Raw genomic sequence first — 18,615 nt, forward strand, 5'->3', positions numbered from 1 at the left:
CATCAATGTGTGTTTGCCTCTTGCACGCCCCCTACTGGGGACCTGGCCCACAATCCAGGCATGTGCCCTGACTGGGAATAGAACCAGCAACTCTTGGATTCACAGGCTGGCATGCATCCACTGAGCCACACCAGCAAGCAAGTTTTAAAATACTTGAAAAAATAGTCTCTAAAAACTTAACCAACTAGTTATTCAGAGTTTTAGTACTAGGTTCATTCAGTTGTGAGTCTTTATCAAGGGGAAATTTAGTGGAAAGACTTAACAGGTAGCACATCACCATTTATATCAGTTCTCTTATAAAAATGCAATATGGTAATATGGGCGCCATTGAGGGCCATTGACTTTTGGCAAATGAGTTTGGAACTCCTTGGGTGAGTTTTAGGAAGAGTAATCATAGTAATAATAATAATAAATTTATTTATGTGCACTAAGCTACGAATCATACTTCTATTGTTACATGTATTTACACCACAATTCATGTGGTTAGTACTATTGATCACTATTTTACAGTGGGCACTACTGAAACTCAGAAGTGAGAAAATACAAGTCATATGTGTAGAGGCCTGCTTCATCAATTCAGGTCTATTTAACCTCAAATGTGCTATTATAGCACACCATTCTATCCATCAGTAATTGAGAGAAGGGGAAAAACTACTGCAAATAAGAAATCATATATCAATAATTTTTTGAATTATTTTTATTGAATTTATTGGGCTTGAGTTGGTTTCAAGTGTACGGTTCTAGAACACATCACCTGTATACTACACTGTGTGTTCACTAGTGAAAGTTGTCTCATTCCATCACCATTTATCCCCCACTTACCCTGTTCTACTTACCACTAGCCTTCTTTCCCTCTGGTAGTCACCAGACTGTTGTTTGTATGTTTTTTTTTCCATATGTGTATGTGTTTTATGCTTCATAAATTATTTTTAAACTTATTTATTGATTTTAGAGAGAGAGAAAAGGAGAGAAAGAGAGAAGCAGATAAATACCAGTTTGTTATTCCATTTATTTATGCATTCATTGGTTGATTCTTATATGTATCCTGACCTGGGATTGAACCTGCAACTTTGGTGTATTGGGATGATGCTTCAGACAACTGAGCTACCCAAGAATGGAAAATCAATTATTTGTTTTAAATATGTAGCCTTTATTTTATATTTTCCATTACCATTTATTCCCCTTATATTTCCCTCCCCCAGCAATCATGACCTTGTTGTCTACATCCATGAATCTTTCTCTTTTTTTGTGCTCCATCCCCTCTACCTCTTAAGCCTCCACTCTCCCCACTAGCTGTCACCAGTTCTCCATCTATGAGTCTGTCTCTGTTTTGCTTACAAGTTCAGTTTGTTTGTTAGATTCCACATATCAGTGCAATCATATGGTATTTGCCTTTCTCTGAATGGCTTACTTCACTTAGCACAGTGTTCTCCAGGTTAATCTATACTGTTGCAAAGGGTAAAATTTTCTTCATTTTTTATGCTCAGGTAGAATTCCATAGTATAAATGTCCCATTATTGTTTTATCCACTCATCTGTTTTTTTTTTAACTCTTGTTCAAGTACAGTTTTCTTTCTTCTGTTGATGGACATTTAGACTGCTTTCATATCTTGGTGATTGTAACTGATGCTTCAATGAACATAGAGGTGCTTCTATTCTTTCAAATTAGTGTTTTGGGTTCCTTTGGATATATTTCCAAAAGTGGGATTGCTGGGTCAGAAGGCAGATTCATTTTTAGTTTTTTAAGGTATCTCCATACTGCTTTCCAATCTTCACAGTGGCTGCACCAATCTGCATTCCCACAAACAGTGCAAAAAAGTTTTCTCTTTCTCCACATCCTCACCAACACTTGTTCTTTTTTGATTTTTGCCGATAGCCACTATGACAGGTGTGAGATAGTATCATATTGTGGTTTTTATTTGCATTTATCTGATTATTAGTGAATCTGGGTATCTTTGCATATGTCTATTGGCCATCTCTATGTCTTTTTTGGAGAAGTACCTATTCAGATCCTTTGCCCATTTTCAACTGGGTTGTTTGTTTGTTTGTTTTCAGTGTTAAGTTTTGTAAGTACTTTACAAATTTTGAGTATTAACCTTTATCAGATATATTGGCAAATATGTTCTCCTATTCTGTGGGTTGTCTTTTTAATTTGTTAATGATGTCATTTACTGTGCAAAAACTTTAGCTTGATGAGGTCCTGTTTGTTTGTTTGTTTTAATTTCCCTTGCCTGAAAGGATATATCTGATAAAAAATGTCTATGAGCAATTTCTGAGATTTTGCTGCATATGTTTTCTTGTAGAATTTGTATGGTTTTGGGTCTAATATTTAAGACTTTGGTCCATTTTGAAATTATTCTTGTGTGTGTTGTAATAAGGTGGTCTAGTTTTATTCTTTTGCATGTATCTGTCCAGTTTTCCCAATACCATTTATCGAATAAACTATTTTTAGCCCAATGTATGTGCTTGTATCCTCTGTCAAATATTAATTTACTATAAAGTTGTGGGTTTATTTCTGGGCTGTCTACTCTGTTCCATTGATCTATGTTTCTGTTTTTATGCCAGTAGCAGACTGCTTTGATTACTGTGGCCTTGTAGTATAGTTTGATATTAGGCAACATGATTCCTCCAACATTGTTCTTTCTCATGATCACTGTTGCTATGTGGGGCCTTTTGTGATTCCACATATATATTTGAAATATTTATTCTAGTTTTTTGAAATATGTCATTGGAATCTTGACAGGAATTACATTGAATCTATAGACTGTTTTGGGTAGCACGGACATTTTAATGATATTAATTCCTTCTGTCCATGAGCATGGTATTTGCTTCAACTTATTTATATCTTTTTTCAATTTCTTTCTTCAGTGTCATAATTTTCTGAGTGTGGATCTTTTACATCCTGAAATAGGTTTATTACAAGGTATTTTACTATTTTTGAAGCAATTGTGACTGAGATTGTTTTCTTGATTTCTCTTTCTGTTAGTTTGATATTGGCATGTAAAAATGCAACTGGTTTCTGAATATTAATTTTTTACCCTGCTACTTAACTGAATTAATCAGTTTTAGTAGTTTGTTGGTGGAACCTTTGGGGTTCTCTATGTACAGTATCATGCCATCTGCAAATAAAGACAAATTTACTTCTTCCTTTCCAATTTTGATGGCTTTTATTTCTTCCTCTGTCTGATTGCTATGGCTAGTTCTTCCAGCACTATGTTGAATGAGAGAGGTGGAAGCAGACAGCCCTGTCTTGTTCCTGATCTTAAGGGAAATGAATGCTTTTAGATTTTGCCCATTGAGTATGTTGGCAGGACACAGTGATCCAAAATCTGTGGAACATTGGTAAAGTAATCCTTAGAGGGAAATTTATAGCATTACAGGCCTATTTCAAACAAACAAACAAACGAAAAAACAACAAGAAAAAGTTCAAATAAACAATGTAACTTCACACTTAAAGATACTTGAAAAGCAACAACAAACAAAGTTCAATGTGAGAAGAAGGAAGGAAATAATTAAGATCAGAGAAGGAATAAATGAAATGGGACCTAAAATAATGACACAAAAAATCAATAAATCCAATAGCTGGTTCTTTGAAAAGACAAACAACATTGATAAAACTTTAACCAAATTCATCAAGAAAAAAAAAAAACAGAAAATACCCAGATAAATAAAATTAGAAATGAAAGAGGAGAAATAACTGACAATAAAGAAATGTGAAAGATTGTGAGAAAATATTATGAACAATTATACACCAACAAACAGGACAACATTGATGAAATGGATAAATTCCTAGAAACATACAATCTTCCAAAATAAACCAGGGGTAATCAGAGAATCTGAATAGCCAGATTACACCTGATGAAATTGAAACACTAATCAGAAAACTCCCAGCAAACAAAAACCCTGGATCTGATGGCTCACACGTGAATACTAAACATTCTACGGAGAACTAACACCTCTCCTTCTCAAACTATTTCATAAAATTCCAGAGGAGGGAAAGCTGCCAAACTCATTTATGAGGCCAATATTATCCTAATTCTAAAGCCAGATGAAGACATTACAAAGAAAGAAAACTATAGTCCAATAACACTGATGGATATAGATGCTATAGTCCTCAGCAAAACATTAACAAACTGAATACAGCAATGCATTAATAAGATCATACACCATGATCAAGTGAGATTTATTCTGGGAATGTGAGGATGGTACAATATTCTCAAATCAATAAATGTGATTCACCACATAAACAAAAAAAAAGTATAAAAATGACATGATTATATCAATAGATTCAGGAAAAGCTTTTGATAAAAGTCAGCATCCATTTATAATAAAAAAAATCTCAGCAAAGAAGGAATAGAAGGAATATACCTAAACATAATAAAGGCCATATATCACAAACCCGCTCTCTGTTAATTTTTAAAGTGTGTTCACATAAATTCCATAAATTTCAAATAAGAAGTTCTGTAGGTTTTCTTTGTAAGATACTTACAGTTTCTTACACTGGCGGTACATATTATGTGGAGTAACCTAGTAATTCTACTTAATTTGTTGGGAATTGTATATGTTAGCAGAAAATCTTGGGAAGGGTAAGAAACAGAATAGTGGTGTTTTCTGGTTGTGGGTCTTTGTTTATATCCTCACCCCACTACTACTGAGTAGCCACATTCATTGGCAAGTTTGTCTTCCATATTCATTCTTACACTCAGTGCATACAGTAGTACCCTCACCTAGTTCTCTATGAACCTAATGCATTTGTAACCTAAAAACTGAATAAAATTAATTCAGAAATGCATTTTATCTTTAATATAATATAAAGTCTGTGAGAACTTTTCAAGTAATGGTATCAAAAATTCAACAGAGATGTGAATATTCTACTGTGATAGTGCATATTTATTACCGACTAATGGAAGAATCACATATGTTTATTTCTTACTATGAGCTTACAGTCTGTATGAGTAAGAGACTTAAAGAGTCTGTATGAGTAAGAGCTTAAAGTATCTTATGAGTAAGAGACTTATTCAACAGTGCTATGCAACAGTCTTTCTGTACAAAAAGTCTTTAAGATTGGTTCCTATTTCCTGAATGGCACCAGAAATCAATGAGCTATAATTCACGATGCACATTAGCTACTGATTGAGTTATCAAGGGGTAGATTTACATATCCAAAGTATTCTGAGGAAGAGGTCAAGGATGAGAAAGGGAAGTATAAACTGGTATGTAGTTTTTGCATTTCAGAATTTGGATGCAGTGGAAAGTGACATGCCTTTGTAGCTCTACCTTGAGGGTATAAGTTAAAAGTGCTAGATCTCATTTCCAGAACTTACTCAGAAAGAAGCCCATATTGTTGCCAAGGTTTTGGGAGGTCATCGCTATGGTTACTCCCATTAGTACAAGCTCCAAGTACAAGAATATGTGCATGGAGAAATAAGTAGAAATGTCATAATATGACATTCTCTTCTTAGAGAAAGAACTGGTTTTAATAAAGTCTTATCTCTAAGAAAATGTATTTATTTTGGATGTATAATAAGGATGAAAACTTTGAGATGTTTCTGAACAGAAATGAAGAGAATATGGAATCCTGATAGAACAAAATACTGTCAGTATGAGGCCTGGTACAATATTATTTTCCATACTTACAGAGACATAGAGGGGAAAAAGTTAGGATGGTTACAAATTATTTTTGATGTATATAATCAAAAGATTATATAATTTATATAATCTTTATATAAAGATTTATAATCTTGTTAACTAAGGTGTGGTAGGGAGAAACTGTTTACTAAAATAATTAAAACCTGCAAACACTCACTATTCATCATCAGCTGAATACCTACCATACATTGTTTTAAAACTATCATTTTATTCCCCTCAAAAGTGCACCCATTTATATTTTATTATCATCAAAGATTTACAGATGGAGACACTGATACTTATAAAAGTTAAAAGATGTACAGATCATTTGGCAAAGTTGAGATTTGAACCAAAGTCTTTATAGCTTGCAATTCCAACTATTTATCTAAGCTATTCTGCCTTCTTAAAAACATTCTAATAGACTAATTTCTTTATATACAAATTAGCTAAGAAATAGTTTATAAGAAATAAGAAAAGCATAAGTAATTTTGGTTGAATGTTTCCCAAAATTAAGCCCTAACTCCCAGGAACTATGAATATGTCAAGCTAAGCATCTAAGGGGAGTTGTTTGCAAACAAAATTAATGTTGCTAATCAGCCAGCCTTAAAATGGGCCAATTATGTCAGGTTATATGGGTGGTCCCAGTGTAATCACAAAGGTCCTGAAAAGGTCTCTATACTGTTATATTGATCCATATGTCTGCTTTTATGCCAGTACCACACTGTTTAAATTATTATGGCCTTGTAGTATAGTCTGGGTAGTCTATAGTATTGGGTAGTTTGACCCCTCCTACTTTCTTTTTTCTCAAGTGTGCTGTTGCAGTTCCATATATAAAGGGAACCCCCCACCCCAAATATAATTATCTTCTGGAGGGAAGTTCCCTTATAATACAGGCTTCCTCTGGCAGGTGAGTGTTCTGGGAACCCATTTGTGTCAGTGTACCTGCTGGTATTTTGAGAAGCTGCATTCAGTTTCAGAGAAGTTTTTTTGAAGACTCTTTCAATGTGTTTGACCATTTTATGATGGTTGATTTATGAGAACACCTAGCCACACTGTGATGAGTATTCAGCACTTTTTGAACAAAACAGCATGACCCCTGTACCCCACTTGCCTATTTACCTGATATCACCCTGAACAACATTTTTTTTTTGTTTCCCTGGGTGAAAAAAGTTCCCAAAGGGAATTGTTTTGCTGATATGGAAGAACTGAAATTTAAAAAGCAGCAGCATTAAAAGGCATCAAAATCAAGAAGTTCAGAAACTGTTTTGAACAATGGAAAAAATATCTCAATAGGTGTATTTCATCAAGTGGATAGTACTTTGAAGGTACCTGAAGTTTAAACATATAAGAATAAATATGCATTTTTTTTATAACTAAGTTCTGGGATTTGGGGGTTCCTATCTCACAAGCTTTTAAGGCCCAGCAGGTTTCAGGATTCAGGCAGACTGAAGAAAAGTCACTGAGCCATGAAGATGCTTGACATGCTTTTATTTAAGGTTGAGCAATCCACACACACCATAAGCTGCATGTCCTCAGTGGGAAGCAGGAAGCAGGAAGAGGGAAGCCCCTACCCCCTTACATAGTAAATGCACACAAAGTCAGCAGGGTGCCAGAATACATTGTATATAACACAGGGTGATTCTGCACATGAGAGCCCCCTCAAGACTATGGAAACCATTTATCAGAGTCAGTCTCAACGCTATGAGAACACAGCTTATTTTAGTTCCCCAGACATCTGGGTGAGGGAGCTAGACTGACTCCATTTCCCCTACATTTCCCCTACTTATAATCTCTCTGGCCTTTTTTTTTTTATTTACTTCCTTCTATATGTTTGAGTTAAATGTTGTGATGAGCATTGTAGTGTATTTGAACTAAACACTAGCATTCAGTGATAAATAGTGATGGAGATAATGATTTAAGTTCTATAAAACATCTAGAGTATAAAAATATTTAGTGTCTTTGTTATATCTTATAAAATATGTGAATACAAATTTTAAAGTTTGAAGCATTATATAAAAGCTGAAGTGACCCTAGCATGGATCACTTCAGCTTTTAATGATATGTGGTTGATCTATTTATACTTGTAGTAGGGGCAAAGTTTGGGAAGAGGAGATGAAAAGAGATAGAGGATGAGTACCCTTATTCAAAAATAAGGTAACTTCTGTAACTTTAAACACTGTTTAAAAGAGAATATGGATCATAGTTTTTAAAAAATGGTGATTGTCTTTCATGTTGCAGAGAATCTTGGAATAGATTCTGAAGTTGTTAAAGCAAATGCCCTAGGTTTTGTTGGATGCCTGTCTTCAGTTCAGTACAACCATATATCACCACTGAAGGCAGCTCTGCGCCATATGACCATCGCACCTGTGATAATCCAAGGGACCTTGACAGAATCCAGCTGTGGCTCTATGATGGATTCAGATGTGAATGAAGTGACCACAGTGCATTCTTCATCAGGTATACAAGAGAATAACCAGTGGAATTTACTTCAGTAGCACTATTTTTGATGTTTTCAAGAAGCTTCTAGGTTAAAGACTATTATTATTCAAATCCTTACTTTGTATGACTACAAGCGGTTAAGAATTATGCCTGATTCCTCATGGTGTGTGTGTGTGTGTGTGTGTGTGTGTGTGTGTGTGTGTGTAGTCTGACTTTTAATATAACGAATTGACTATAATGAATATATATAAATATATATATATAAAGTCTGACTATATATATATATATATATATATATATATATATATAGCCTGACTTTTAATATGAAGAATTGAGAACTAAATACATATTTTATACATTACTATATAGTTATACATAGTGATTACTGTTAAGTGGCCACTTCTCTAAGTATTGATGAGTTTAAGACTCAAAAAGGCAAGCTATTTTAGAATAATATAAGTCATGTGATTAAAATCCACCTCTCTTAACAGTAGAAAAGTCCTAAAGCACTTTCATCCCTGTATCTTCTGTTTTACTACTCTATAAATTAGCTGTTTTCATCTTTTTTTCAATCTCTTCTTTGTCACAGTCATCCTAGTTGCCTTGATATGTTCCCAAGATATGTTTTAACTTATTGCCAAGTAAGCTATTAATTATTAGCAGAGAAAGGGGATTGAGTTCTTCTGCCTGCTCACCTTCAATCTTGGTGTTTTCCTGCAGTGCTGAGGTACAAGAGAATGAACCTGAACATGACAGTGGGCTAGCCTTCATTTGATTCTGAATCTGTCATAAATAAATTCTAGAACTTTGAATAAGTTATCTAATGGCTTCAATCTAATATCCTTATATGTGAAATGAGAAAAATAATATCCATAATGTAGTCTTTTCCTAAGGATTAAATTATGAAACAATAATAATGGTAGATGCTGTATAACCTGAAAATTTTGTGTGCATTATATGCATATTTATGGCTATTATTATCACCTATTAATGCATTTACAGATCAGTTAAAAATGTATCTAGCTCAATGATACCAGAGCAAGTGGCAGAGTGATGACTCAAACCCATACCTATGTGCTTTTAAATGTGACACATATTTCCTTATACCATGTATGCTAATGCACGTGAAGTAAAATCCCTCTCTCTTTAGGAAGAATTTTTGGAAGTGTTAATTTTCCAGCAATTTCGTCCCTCCTTCTCAATGAACTCAATGTCCTCTTGCAGCAGAAGCAGAGAGACATGTGTGCTTGAGGTTAAAAGCCCTTGTCATGCATAGGGACTGTCCAGCAAAGCACAGAGGATAGGCCAAGGGGCAAGCTATATGCTACAGCAGACATGGGCAGGATACCACCATCCTGTTTCAACCCCTAACCTCATACCTTACATAGAAGCTAACATGGGGTATAAGTAGTGTACTTCAAATGTTTTTTTCTGAATGTTTGATTTTTTTTTCAAAATCCCAACTCAGAAACTTTTGAGAGCACGTGGTCTAATCTTCAGGTGTGTCATCCCAACTCCTTGTGGTAGCTCTCCTCCCAGGACTTTGAGTTAGAATCGAAGTCTCCTGTATCTTTTTTCAGATCCATTTGGGGAAACAGATGAGCAAGAACCACTCACCAATACTGTTCGAAGTGACTCGGCCGTCATTGGAGGTAAAGCATTCTTTTTTTATGAAAGCAGAAGAGACATAAATAATTTGATACTCTGGAAAAGTATCAAAATTTGATACTCTGGAAAAGTTTATCTGAATCTTTTCTTAATTATGGCTACATAGCACCTAGGACTCCAAGTTATATGCAAGACCATGAGCCTTTTCATGAATAGTTATATATGCTATATGATCAAAGATACCTTCTCCCCCAACACCAGCAGCTCCGTGGATTCATCACACCCCAATATACCAGGTAGCTGAATAATGAATCAACAGCTGGATAATTTACTTAGAAACAGGCAGTGTGAATTTAGTTCATCTTTTCCAATTGTCATTTTTTCTAAAGTACAAGTGAAATAAACCAATAAAACTACATATGAGAAAGGATGATACTGGGACAGACTTAAGTGAAGCTGCAGCCTTTTGGGGGTTCTCCATAAGTGAGTGGGGTTGGATCTAATGAGCTAGGTGAAGCTCTAGACTGTAGTTTTGAATCCAACAGCACTTATGGTACTGATGTAGATTTTATCTGCTCTGTGGTGAGCTCAGCTTACTGCTTCCCTTGCTCTGTCATTTTCTCATGGCCTACTGGCCTCACCACACCTTTGATTCCAAGTCTGCTGGAACTTCTGGCAGCCTTGATTTTTCTGTCTAGGGCTTGTAACACAGATTGTCTCCTAAACCTCATTTAGTGTAAGATGGTTGTGAGAGACCAAATTCATTTCCATTTGAAGACCACAGTCCTAGCAGTTACCCCAACCTTGTCTTCTGTCAGCTAGACAGAGTTCTTTGAAAGTTGGCAGTGTCCATTTATTTAACTATTTAATAAACCCCAACTTTGGGTCAAGGATTGTGCTCAGTATAAAAATATGAAGATGAAAGATATGGTCAGTTCTTCCAAAGAACCAATGGTCTGGTGGGGGTCTGGCCAAGTAAACAGAAAGTAGAATGAATAAGTGAGTAGTGTTTTGAGGGGGGGGGAGTACAAATAGATGTAGGAACACAGAGATGCACCATCTCAATAAGATTGTAAGGACAGAAAACCCAACATTTCCTTAAGAAAGTTCTTAAAATGTCTGACCTGATTTTCTGCTTCAGGGAAAAGATTTCAAGTTGATATTAGTTTGGTATCAAGAAATGTAGGAACAAATTTAGTGCCTGTTTCTCTTCTTATAATGAATTTTTCATTTGACAAGTGGAGAAAAGTATTTTGTGACTGCTATTTTTTCCCACCCATGCACACACTTTTGTAAGTATCCTTAGGAGCAAGAAAATCATCCCAATTCCAGGGTGAGATTCCCAAAAATTAGCACAGCCTCCAACTCTGAATACTCCACATGCTAAAGGAGGACAAACCAGTTCTGTATTTCAACTCTTAAGGCTACAGCACATTCCTGGGTGACTTTCTAAAGTTCATGCTTATATAAATCACAGTGCAGGATGTTCAAAAGTAACTTTGTAAAATAAATATATATCCTCAACACTCATTATACAATAGAATATATACTGATAATCTTGTAATATTAGTAACAGTAATATTAATGTAATATTAACAATTAATTTAACTTTGAATATAATAAATAGATTTCAAGTATTTTAGTGTTAAGAAACCTACATTCCTATGTAGATGCATTCTCCCTTTTAAAAGTGGCAATATTCACATTTTGAACGTCCTTTGCTGACTTTGCTCTTCATACCCCAAAAGCCTTTCTGGCAAAGGCAGAAATGAGATATTAGGGGTTAGCAAGGCTGACTTGCCAAAGAATGTGCAGTAAAGTAACACACAATCAAAGTAGGGGAACCTGACATATTTGGGCAGAAACTTTCATTTCAGCTGACTTTGCATTTCTGGAGGACAGAGGTATACCACCTCTTAGTTAACCTGTGTTTAGCAGCGTGCAGAACAGTATAAGAATGCCCTAAATTTTTAGGAAGCATTTTACTATTAATAAAACATTTTAGCAAAGCAAACATATATCACAAACACCTTTACATCAGAAGAGCATTATTGCAATGTGAGATAATTAAATATTATTTTCTAGGATGATAAAGTAGTTCTAAAATGCCCATTTGCAAAGTTAGAAAAATGTGCAAATTACAAATGATTCTGACACAATCTTTAAAGCAGATTTTGGAGAAATTTAAGGAGAAATCTTTTGCTTGTCTTATTACATATTTATTTGAAGGCATTCTTATTCCATTAAAAAAAAACTCCTGATTTAAACTAGGTTTTTCTTTTTTTCTGCAAAAGGAAGCTTTTGGTAATTGAAGACTGAAAGTATTTCAGCTCGTCTTTATTTCTGTTATTTGTTCTGTTCTGTTTTTTTTCTTTTATTCTCTTGTTTTTTTCCCTCATAAGTGACTTCCTCATCTAGACTAAATCATCACTCTGCAGTGGCCAGTCTGTGATAATGTATTTCTCTCATTTGCCCCTTTTCTAAACAGGAGTAATTGCGGTGGTGATATTCATCATATTCTCCATCATCGGCATCATGATCCGGCTCCTTTATCAGCATAAGCAGTCACATCGTAATAACCAGATAAAAGAGAAGGAATACCCAACAAACGTGGACAGTTCCTTTAGAAATGACATTGGCTTGCAAAACACAGTGAGCGAGTGTAAGCGGGAATATTTTATTTGAAAAACTGCAGGGTCAACTAATGTTCTTTTGTTGCTAAGTTGTTTTCTCCTCTTTCTCCTGTTTCTTAATTCTAGTCATTTTCTTTCTTTCATTTGTTCCCTATTTATTTTTGGAGAATTAACCACAGCATTTACCCTCTTGACCCAGTTTAGAAGACCAGGCTGCTATGGCCACTGCCTTCCTCTTTGACGAACCTATTTTGTTGATAATGATCACTCAAAAACTGACTTTACTACTATAGACAAGGAGAAACACGTGCATATTCAGTTCTGTATTCCATTTTCTAAGATGTACTCTTAAGCTCTGCTGCCTCTCACAGGTTTACATTGAACAAGAATTCAGTGACCTAAGCATTATCAGTCCTTTTTGACATCCTCCCCCATCTCAAGTCCATTCCTACCAGAGAACTCAGGATAGGAAAGAAGATGCTAGAGGCCTAGTTTACTTCAGCACCACTTTAAAAGGAATGAGAGAGAGGTTTGTTTTGTGTTAATTTTCTTTACCATAGGAATGGCATTGACGAATTTCATAAGTTTTTCACTCTGACTCTTATCCCCTGAGTATTTTCAAATACAGGCCTCCTGTTTTTAGTGAGGTATTACTGTGTTCCTGTCTTACCACACTCTCAAGGGCCAGCACTTTAGGACAACATACTTTAGCCTAGCTTTGAGGAAGCATGAAAGTAGTAGCTTAAAAGTAGGAGGAAAAAGAATGCTGCTAGGAAGTAGATGTTCTATAACTTCAAAAATGCCTCTGCCAATTTCATATGTTAGCTAGGTTATTCTTGGGATTATTATATATTGATATATATCTGAAACATTAAAAATTCAAGTAACAGTCTAAAATAGTACCTGGTTCCATGAAAGAGCTTAAACCATCTTGATCCAGCTTTAAAAAATACTGAATGAAAGAAGAGAAATACCAAATAGAATTCTTCACTTCCATCCACTCACTAAAGCTCTGGTGGAGAAAATGAATGTAGGTTTAATATCTGAGCAGATATAATGATTCATCTCTGTCCATCAAGCAATCTCCTAGGAGGTTTAGGGTGTGCTGACAGGTAAGACATGGTTACCTATAACGAACCCTCACTGCTTAATTTGGGAGGAGTTTGTAGGCCCAATGGCACATCACATTTTCAAATCCATTACATCCTATGTATATAAAAGCATGTGTATGCACATATGCACACACACACACACATCTTCATGTAAACATTAACTCCCAGATGACATGGTGACAGACTTCCTAGTCTTTAACTCTCTGATAACAAGGCATCAAAGAAACACAATTGTTCCTTCAAGAAGGCATCTTGAGCTCATCCACCAGGTGGTGGTGACAATCCTGATGATTTTTCTATAGCAATATGCTTCACCCTTTGCCTCTGGACACTCTTGAAAAAGATAAGCTGAAACAATATAAATGTGTCAGTATGCTGGGAATGCCAATATAATGATCTACAGAGGTGGATAGTACTTGCTGATTCTCTTTGAGAGACAGATTTTATTTGGGAAACAATTACCACATAGCTGTTCTGCTGCTGTTCACCAACCCTGACAGTTATCATTCTATCTTTCCCTCAGTGCACAAGTCACCAATGAGTACTCAATGCTATCCTGAATCAGGAGACTCCCCATGAGGAATGCATTAGTTTCATCCAACTTCAGGTTCACTTCAGGCTCTGCCTTCAGAAAATATGGTGTAAGATTTTAGTTTGTAATCATATTTCTCAACTTTAAGATGTTCTAATTATACATACTTTTCTTGAAATGTTTTCTGAATTGTTATTTAGTCATTCTATCATTTCCATTATATCATTTTGCTAGTAAATTCATTGCAATGTGATTCTAACAGGGACACCATTTGTTTCCTTCTAGTGTTAATAAGATGAATGATCTATTAATAGAAGGGAAGATCTATAAATATTGGTGCTCCTGCCTAGTCCTCTCCCATTTCCACTTTCACTTTTGAATTTTTCAATTTCTATAAAACTATATAAATCAGCCATTTGCTTTGCTAGATAGTTTTTTGTGCCCTGAGATAAAAGACTCTATGTAGTGTAGTGGATTTAACCTGACACTTCTTTAATAATGAAATGGAAAGAAATTAGGTGTGAGTAATAAAGTTGCAAAAAGCAAGGACTATATTTTGCCAGTACAGAGCTGACAGAAAAGTGGAGGACTAGAAAAACCAACTTAAAGTATTTATTTTCTCATCTACATAGATGTATATGCTCATAGGTAGTTCTATAGGTTGAGAATTTGTGATATTCCATCCTTACCACATAAGGACTAGAGAACCTGCTAGCTTACCTCCCTGCATAAGTAGACTACATATACTACACACTATATATCATAGACCTAAAGACAAATGGCAAGAAGGTACCATCTGCGTGGCATTCTTATAAGAGAGTCTCAGGAGTACATTAAAATTATTTTGACAAGGTTGGATTATTTCAAAAACTCAACAAACACTCTTTCACCACATGTGTATGAAAGCAAGTGAGTTGCTCCCTCCAAAGAGAAAACAATCTTCAGTTAGAAATAAATGCTAACTCTGCCTGTCTTTTTCTCAGTGGTACCACAATCCATGTAGTTTTGTGTATGTTTTTAATTGTGTGAGTGTTTCAGTCCTTGAAACATTATTCTCTAAAAAAAGGTTTTGAAAGCCTTCTAATCTCTCCTTAACCACCATTTCTGTTTTAGTTGTCATGTTTTCTGAATGGATGCTTTGTCCAACTGCATTGTCATAATCCTCAACATTAATCCTTGGTCTTCGTTAACTGCTGTTTACACAAAGATTTAATCAAATGTGGTCACTTCATAAAAAAAAATACTTGTAGAATTTTACATTTTAAGGGGGCTAGTTCATGGATCTCCTTCAACCAAACAAATCTATTTATGCAAGCAATAGTACATCCATTTACCATAAAATATATTTAACAACCACTGCATCACTCATTTTATCAATCAGTTAGATTGCTATGGTTTATATAAGAGTTCATCTAGAGAATTAGAGATCTGTCACTTCACTAAATGTATTTTATGACTAACTTAGCCTCTTCAATTCACTCTTAACTGCACATGAGAGATTTATCTTAAGCATCCTGAAGCTGACTTTTACTCTTTTTTAAAGATTTTATTGTTATTTTTTAAAAATAATTTTTAATTTAATTCTTGTTCAAGTACAGCTTTCTGTCTTATATTCCCAACCCTGCCCACGCCCCGCCCCATACTCCCCACCTCCCTCCCATTTCCGCCCCCCACCCTTAGTTATTGTCCATGTGTCCTTTATACTTGTTCATGTAAGTCCGTTCCCTTTTCCCCTATGATTCTCTCCCCTCTACCCTCTGGACCTTGTCAGCCTGTTCCTTATTTGACTGTCATTGGTCATATTTTGTTTGCTTGTTTGTTTCCTTTAGATCTCTGTTAACAGTGATATCACACGGTATTTGTCTTTCACCGCCTGGCTTTTTTTGCTCAGTATAATGCTTTCCAGTTCCATCCATGATGTTGCAAAGGGTAGTAGTTCCTTCTTCCTTTCTGCAGCATAGAATTCCATTGTGTAAAGGTACCATAGTTTTTTGATCCAGTCATTGACCGATAGGCATTTAGGTTGCTTCCAACTCTTGGCTATTGTGAATTGTGCTTCTATGAACATCAGGGTGCATAGATTCTTTTGGATTGGTGTTTCAGGGTTCTTAGGATATACTCCTAACAGTGGAATTGCTGGGTCAAAAGGCACGTTCATTTTTAGTTTTCTTAGAAAATTCCATACTATTTTCCATAGTGGTTGTACCAGTCTGCAATCCCACCAACAGTGAACTAGGGTCCCCTTTTCCCCACAACCTCTCCAGCACTTGTTGTTTGTTTCTTTGTTTATGATAGCCATTCTGACTGGTGTTAAGTGGTATCTCATTGTGGTTTTAATTTGCATCTCTCTGATAGCTAGCAATATCGAGCATCTTTTTATGTGTCTCTGGATCCTATGTATGTCCTCTTTGGAGAAATGTCTGTTCAAGTCCTCTGCCCATTTTTTTAATCGGGTTGCTTGTCTTCTTTGAGTGGAGTCGAGTGAGTTCTTTGTATATTTTGGAGATTAAACCTTTGTCTGAGGTATCATTGGCAAATATGTTTTCCCAAGCTGTTGCTTCTCTTTGTATCTTGATACTGTTTTCCTTAGCCATGCAGAAGCTTTTAATTTTGATGAGATCCCATTTGTTTATTCTTTCCTTTACATCCCTTGCTCTAGGGGACGTATCAGTAAAAATATTGCTGCGTGGAATATCTGAGATTTTCCTGCCAATACTCTCCTCTAGGGCTTTAATGGTTTCACGGCTTATATTTAAGTCTTTTATCCACCTTGAATTTATTTTGGTGTATGGTGTAAGTTGGTGCTCCACTTTCATTTTTTTTTTGCATGTAGCTGTCCAGTTCTCCCAACACCATTTGTTGAAAAGGCTGTCTTTACTCCATTTTATGTTATTGCCCCCTTAGTCGAATATTAATTGACTGTAGAGATTTGGGTTTATTTCTGGGCTCTCTGTTCTATTCCATTGGTCTATGTGCCTGTTTTTGTGCCAGTACCAGGCTATTTTGATTACAGTGGCCTTGTAATACAGTTTGATATCAGATATTGTGATCCCTCCTACTTTGTTCTTCTTTCTAAAAACTGTGGCTGCTATTCGGGGTCTTTTCTGGTTCCATATAAATTTTTGAAGTGTTTGTTCTATGTCTGTGAAATATGCCACTGGCACTTTAATACGCATTGCATTGAATCTGTAAGATTTTATTTATTTAGTTTTAGAAGGGAAGGGAAGGGAAGGAGAGAGGGAGAGAAACATCAATGTATGGTTGCTTCTCATTTGTCCCCTCCTGGGAACTAGCCTGCAACCCAGGCAAGTGCCCTGACTGGGAATGGAACCACAATCTTTTGGTTCACAGGCCTATGCTCAATCCACTGAGCTACACCAGCCAGAGCCTGAGGCTGACTTTTAAAACAGATTTTCTCTTTAGTAATAACACAGATGGTACTAACCCAACCCCATTGTTTCTCAGACTTATGTCCATCACAAATTGATAAGACCAGAATAAAGTAAATAGATTGTTCTCTTCTTTCTTTACTCATTAATGAAATATTTGTTGATTGTCCTGTACCACAGGGTATATGGTAGAAATGGGTGCTCAAATATAAATCATATTTTGTTCTCGTCCTAGGGGAGCCCAGAGGCTAGCATGTTTTGTTATAATAGACATATATTGCTATAATAGGGTATGCATAAAGTACTATACAATATAGAGAAAAGGTCCCACACAATTATTTTTATAAAGCCCTTGCTAAAGACTTAAAAATATAAATTTGGGGAAATGTTTGTAATTTTTTGTTAATTACTTTCACCTTAAGTAAGCTGCTTTTTTTCTCCTCCTCAAAGCAAATACATATTGGTAAAAGTATGTTTCTGCAGAAAGAGAGAGATTTAATCTATAGGGATTTAATCTATAAACATTTAATAAATGTTTCTGTCTCTAAAATATATTTGGGAGGCTGAATTCCCTCTATTCTTGTTTCATTTCTGGTTGGAGGATTCTGAAAACCCCCTATTTAGTCAATCAGTCCTATGTGACAATTTAGGGACCTTCTTTGCTGTAGGAAAGAAAAATCTCCACTTCTGCTCCCCTCCTCCTCTTGTCTCAGTTATTTTTTCAACTTTTTTTATTGTTGTTGTTCAAGTACAGTTGTCTGCATCCCCAACCACCACTCCCCTTATCCCTTCTCAGTTTTTTTTAACATTCTTTTATGACCTATTATATACCATTGCTCTTCCAGAAATTTTTAAGGGGTATTTATTGTGTTCCAGCACCTCCTAACACAGTCTTTTGTCCTGATGAGCCACTTGACTGTACTTAGGAAGCACTTTGAAAACTAGATGAAGTATTACTTTGGGTAAATAACTGAGAAAAATTGTTGTCCATCCTACTGAGATCTCACCTTTGTGCTCTAACTGAATGTTTTCAGTCATGAAAGTCATACATATATCTCTTCTCTGCTCAAAACTGATTAAATTATAGAGCCAGAACTGAAAGGCTATAAGGAGAGAGCCTTCGCCAAGATATACAGGGAGAGAGGAATCAGGCCATTTGATTTATTTCTTATAAAAAGGCTTGACAGTTTGTTCAGGAACACACTGGCTTCCTTTGAATGCCCCCATAGCTACAGTCTAACAAAACCACCTTAAAATATTAGCCTACACAAGGAA

At 35.6% G+C, this 18,615-nt stretch overlaps 1 protein-coding gene across 1 annotated transcript; it reads left to right on the top strand.

The window, feature by feature from the left end:
• The first annotated feature begins 7,904 nt into the window (after positions 1 to 7,904).
• Positions 7,905 to 12,543, top strand: GYPC (glycophorin C (Gerbich blood group)). The gene is made up of 3 exons (XM_037060829.1): positions 7,905 to 8,084; positions 9,647 to 9,718; positions 12,163 to 12,543. The coding sequence occupies exons 1-3, from the start codon at positions 7,979 to 7,981 to the stop codon at positions 12,357 to 12,359; spliced, it is 375 nt and encodes a 124-aa protein (XP_036916724.1). The 5' UTR covers positions 7,905 to 7,978; the 3' UTR covers positions 12,360 to 12,543.
• Positions 12,544 to 18,615: the final 6,072 nt, after the last annotated feature.

This window comes from Sturnira hondurensis, unplaced genomic scaffold (genome assembly GCF_014824575.4).
Source record: "Sturnira hondurensis isolate 20B ecotype Veracruz unplaced genomic scaffold, ASM1482457v3 Scaffold0012541, whole genome shotgun sequence".
NCBI lineage: Eukaryota > Metazoa > Chordata > Mammalia > Chiroptera > Phyllostomidae > Sturnira > Sturnira hondurensis.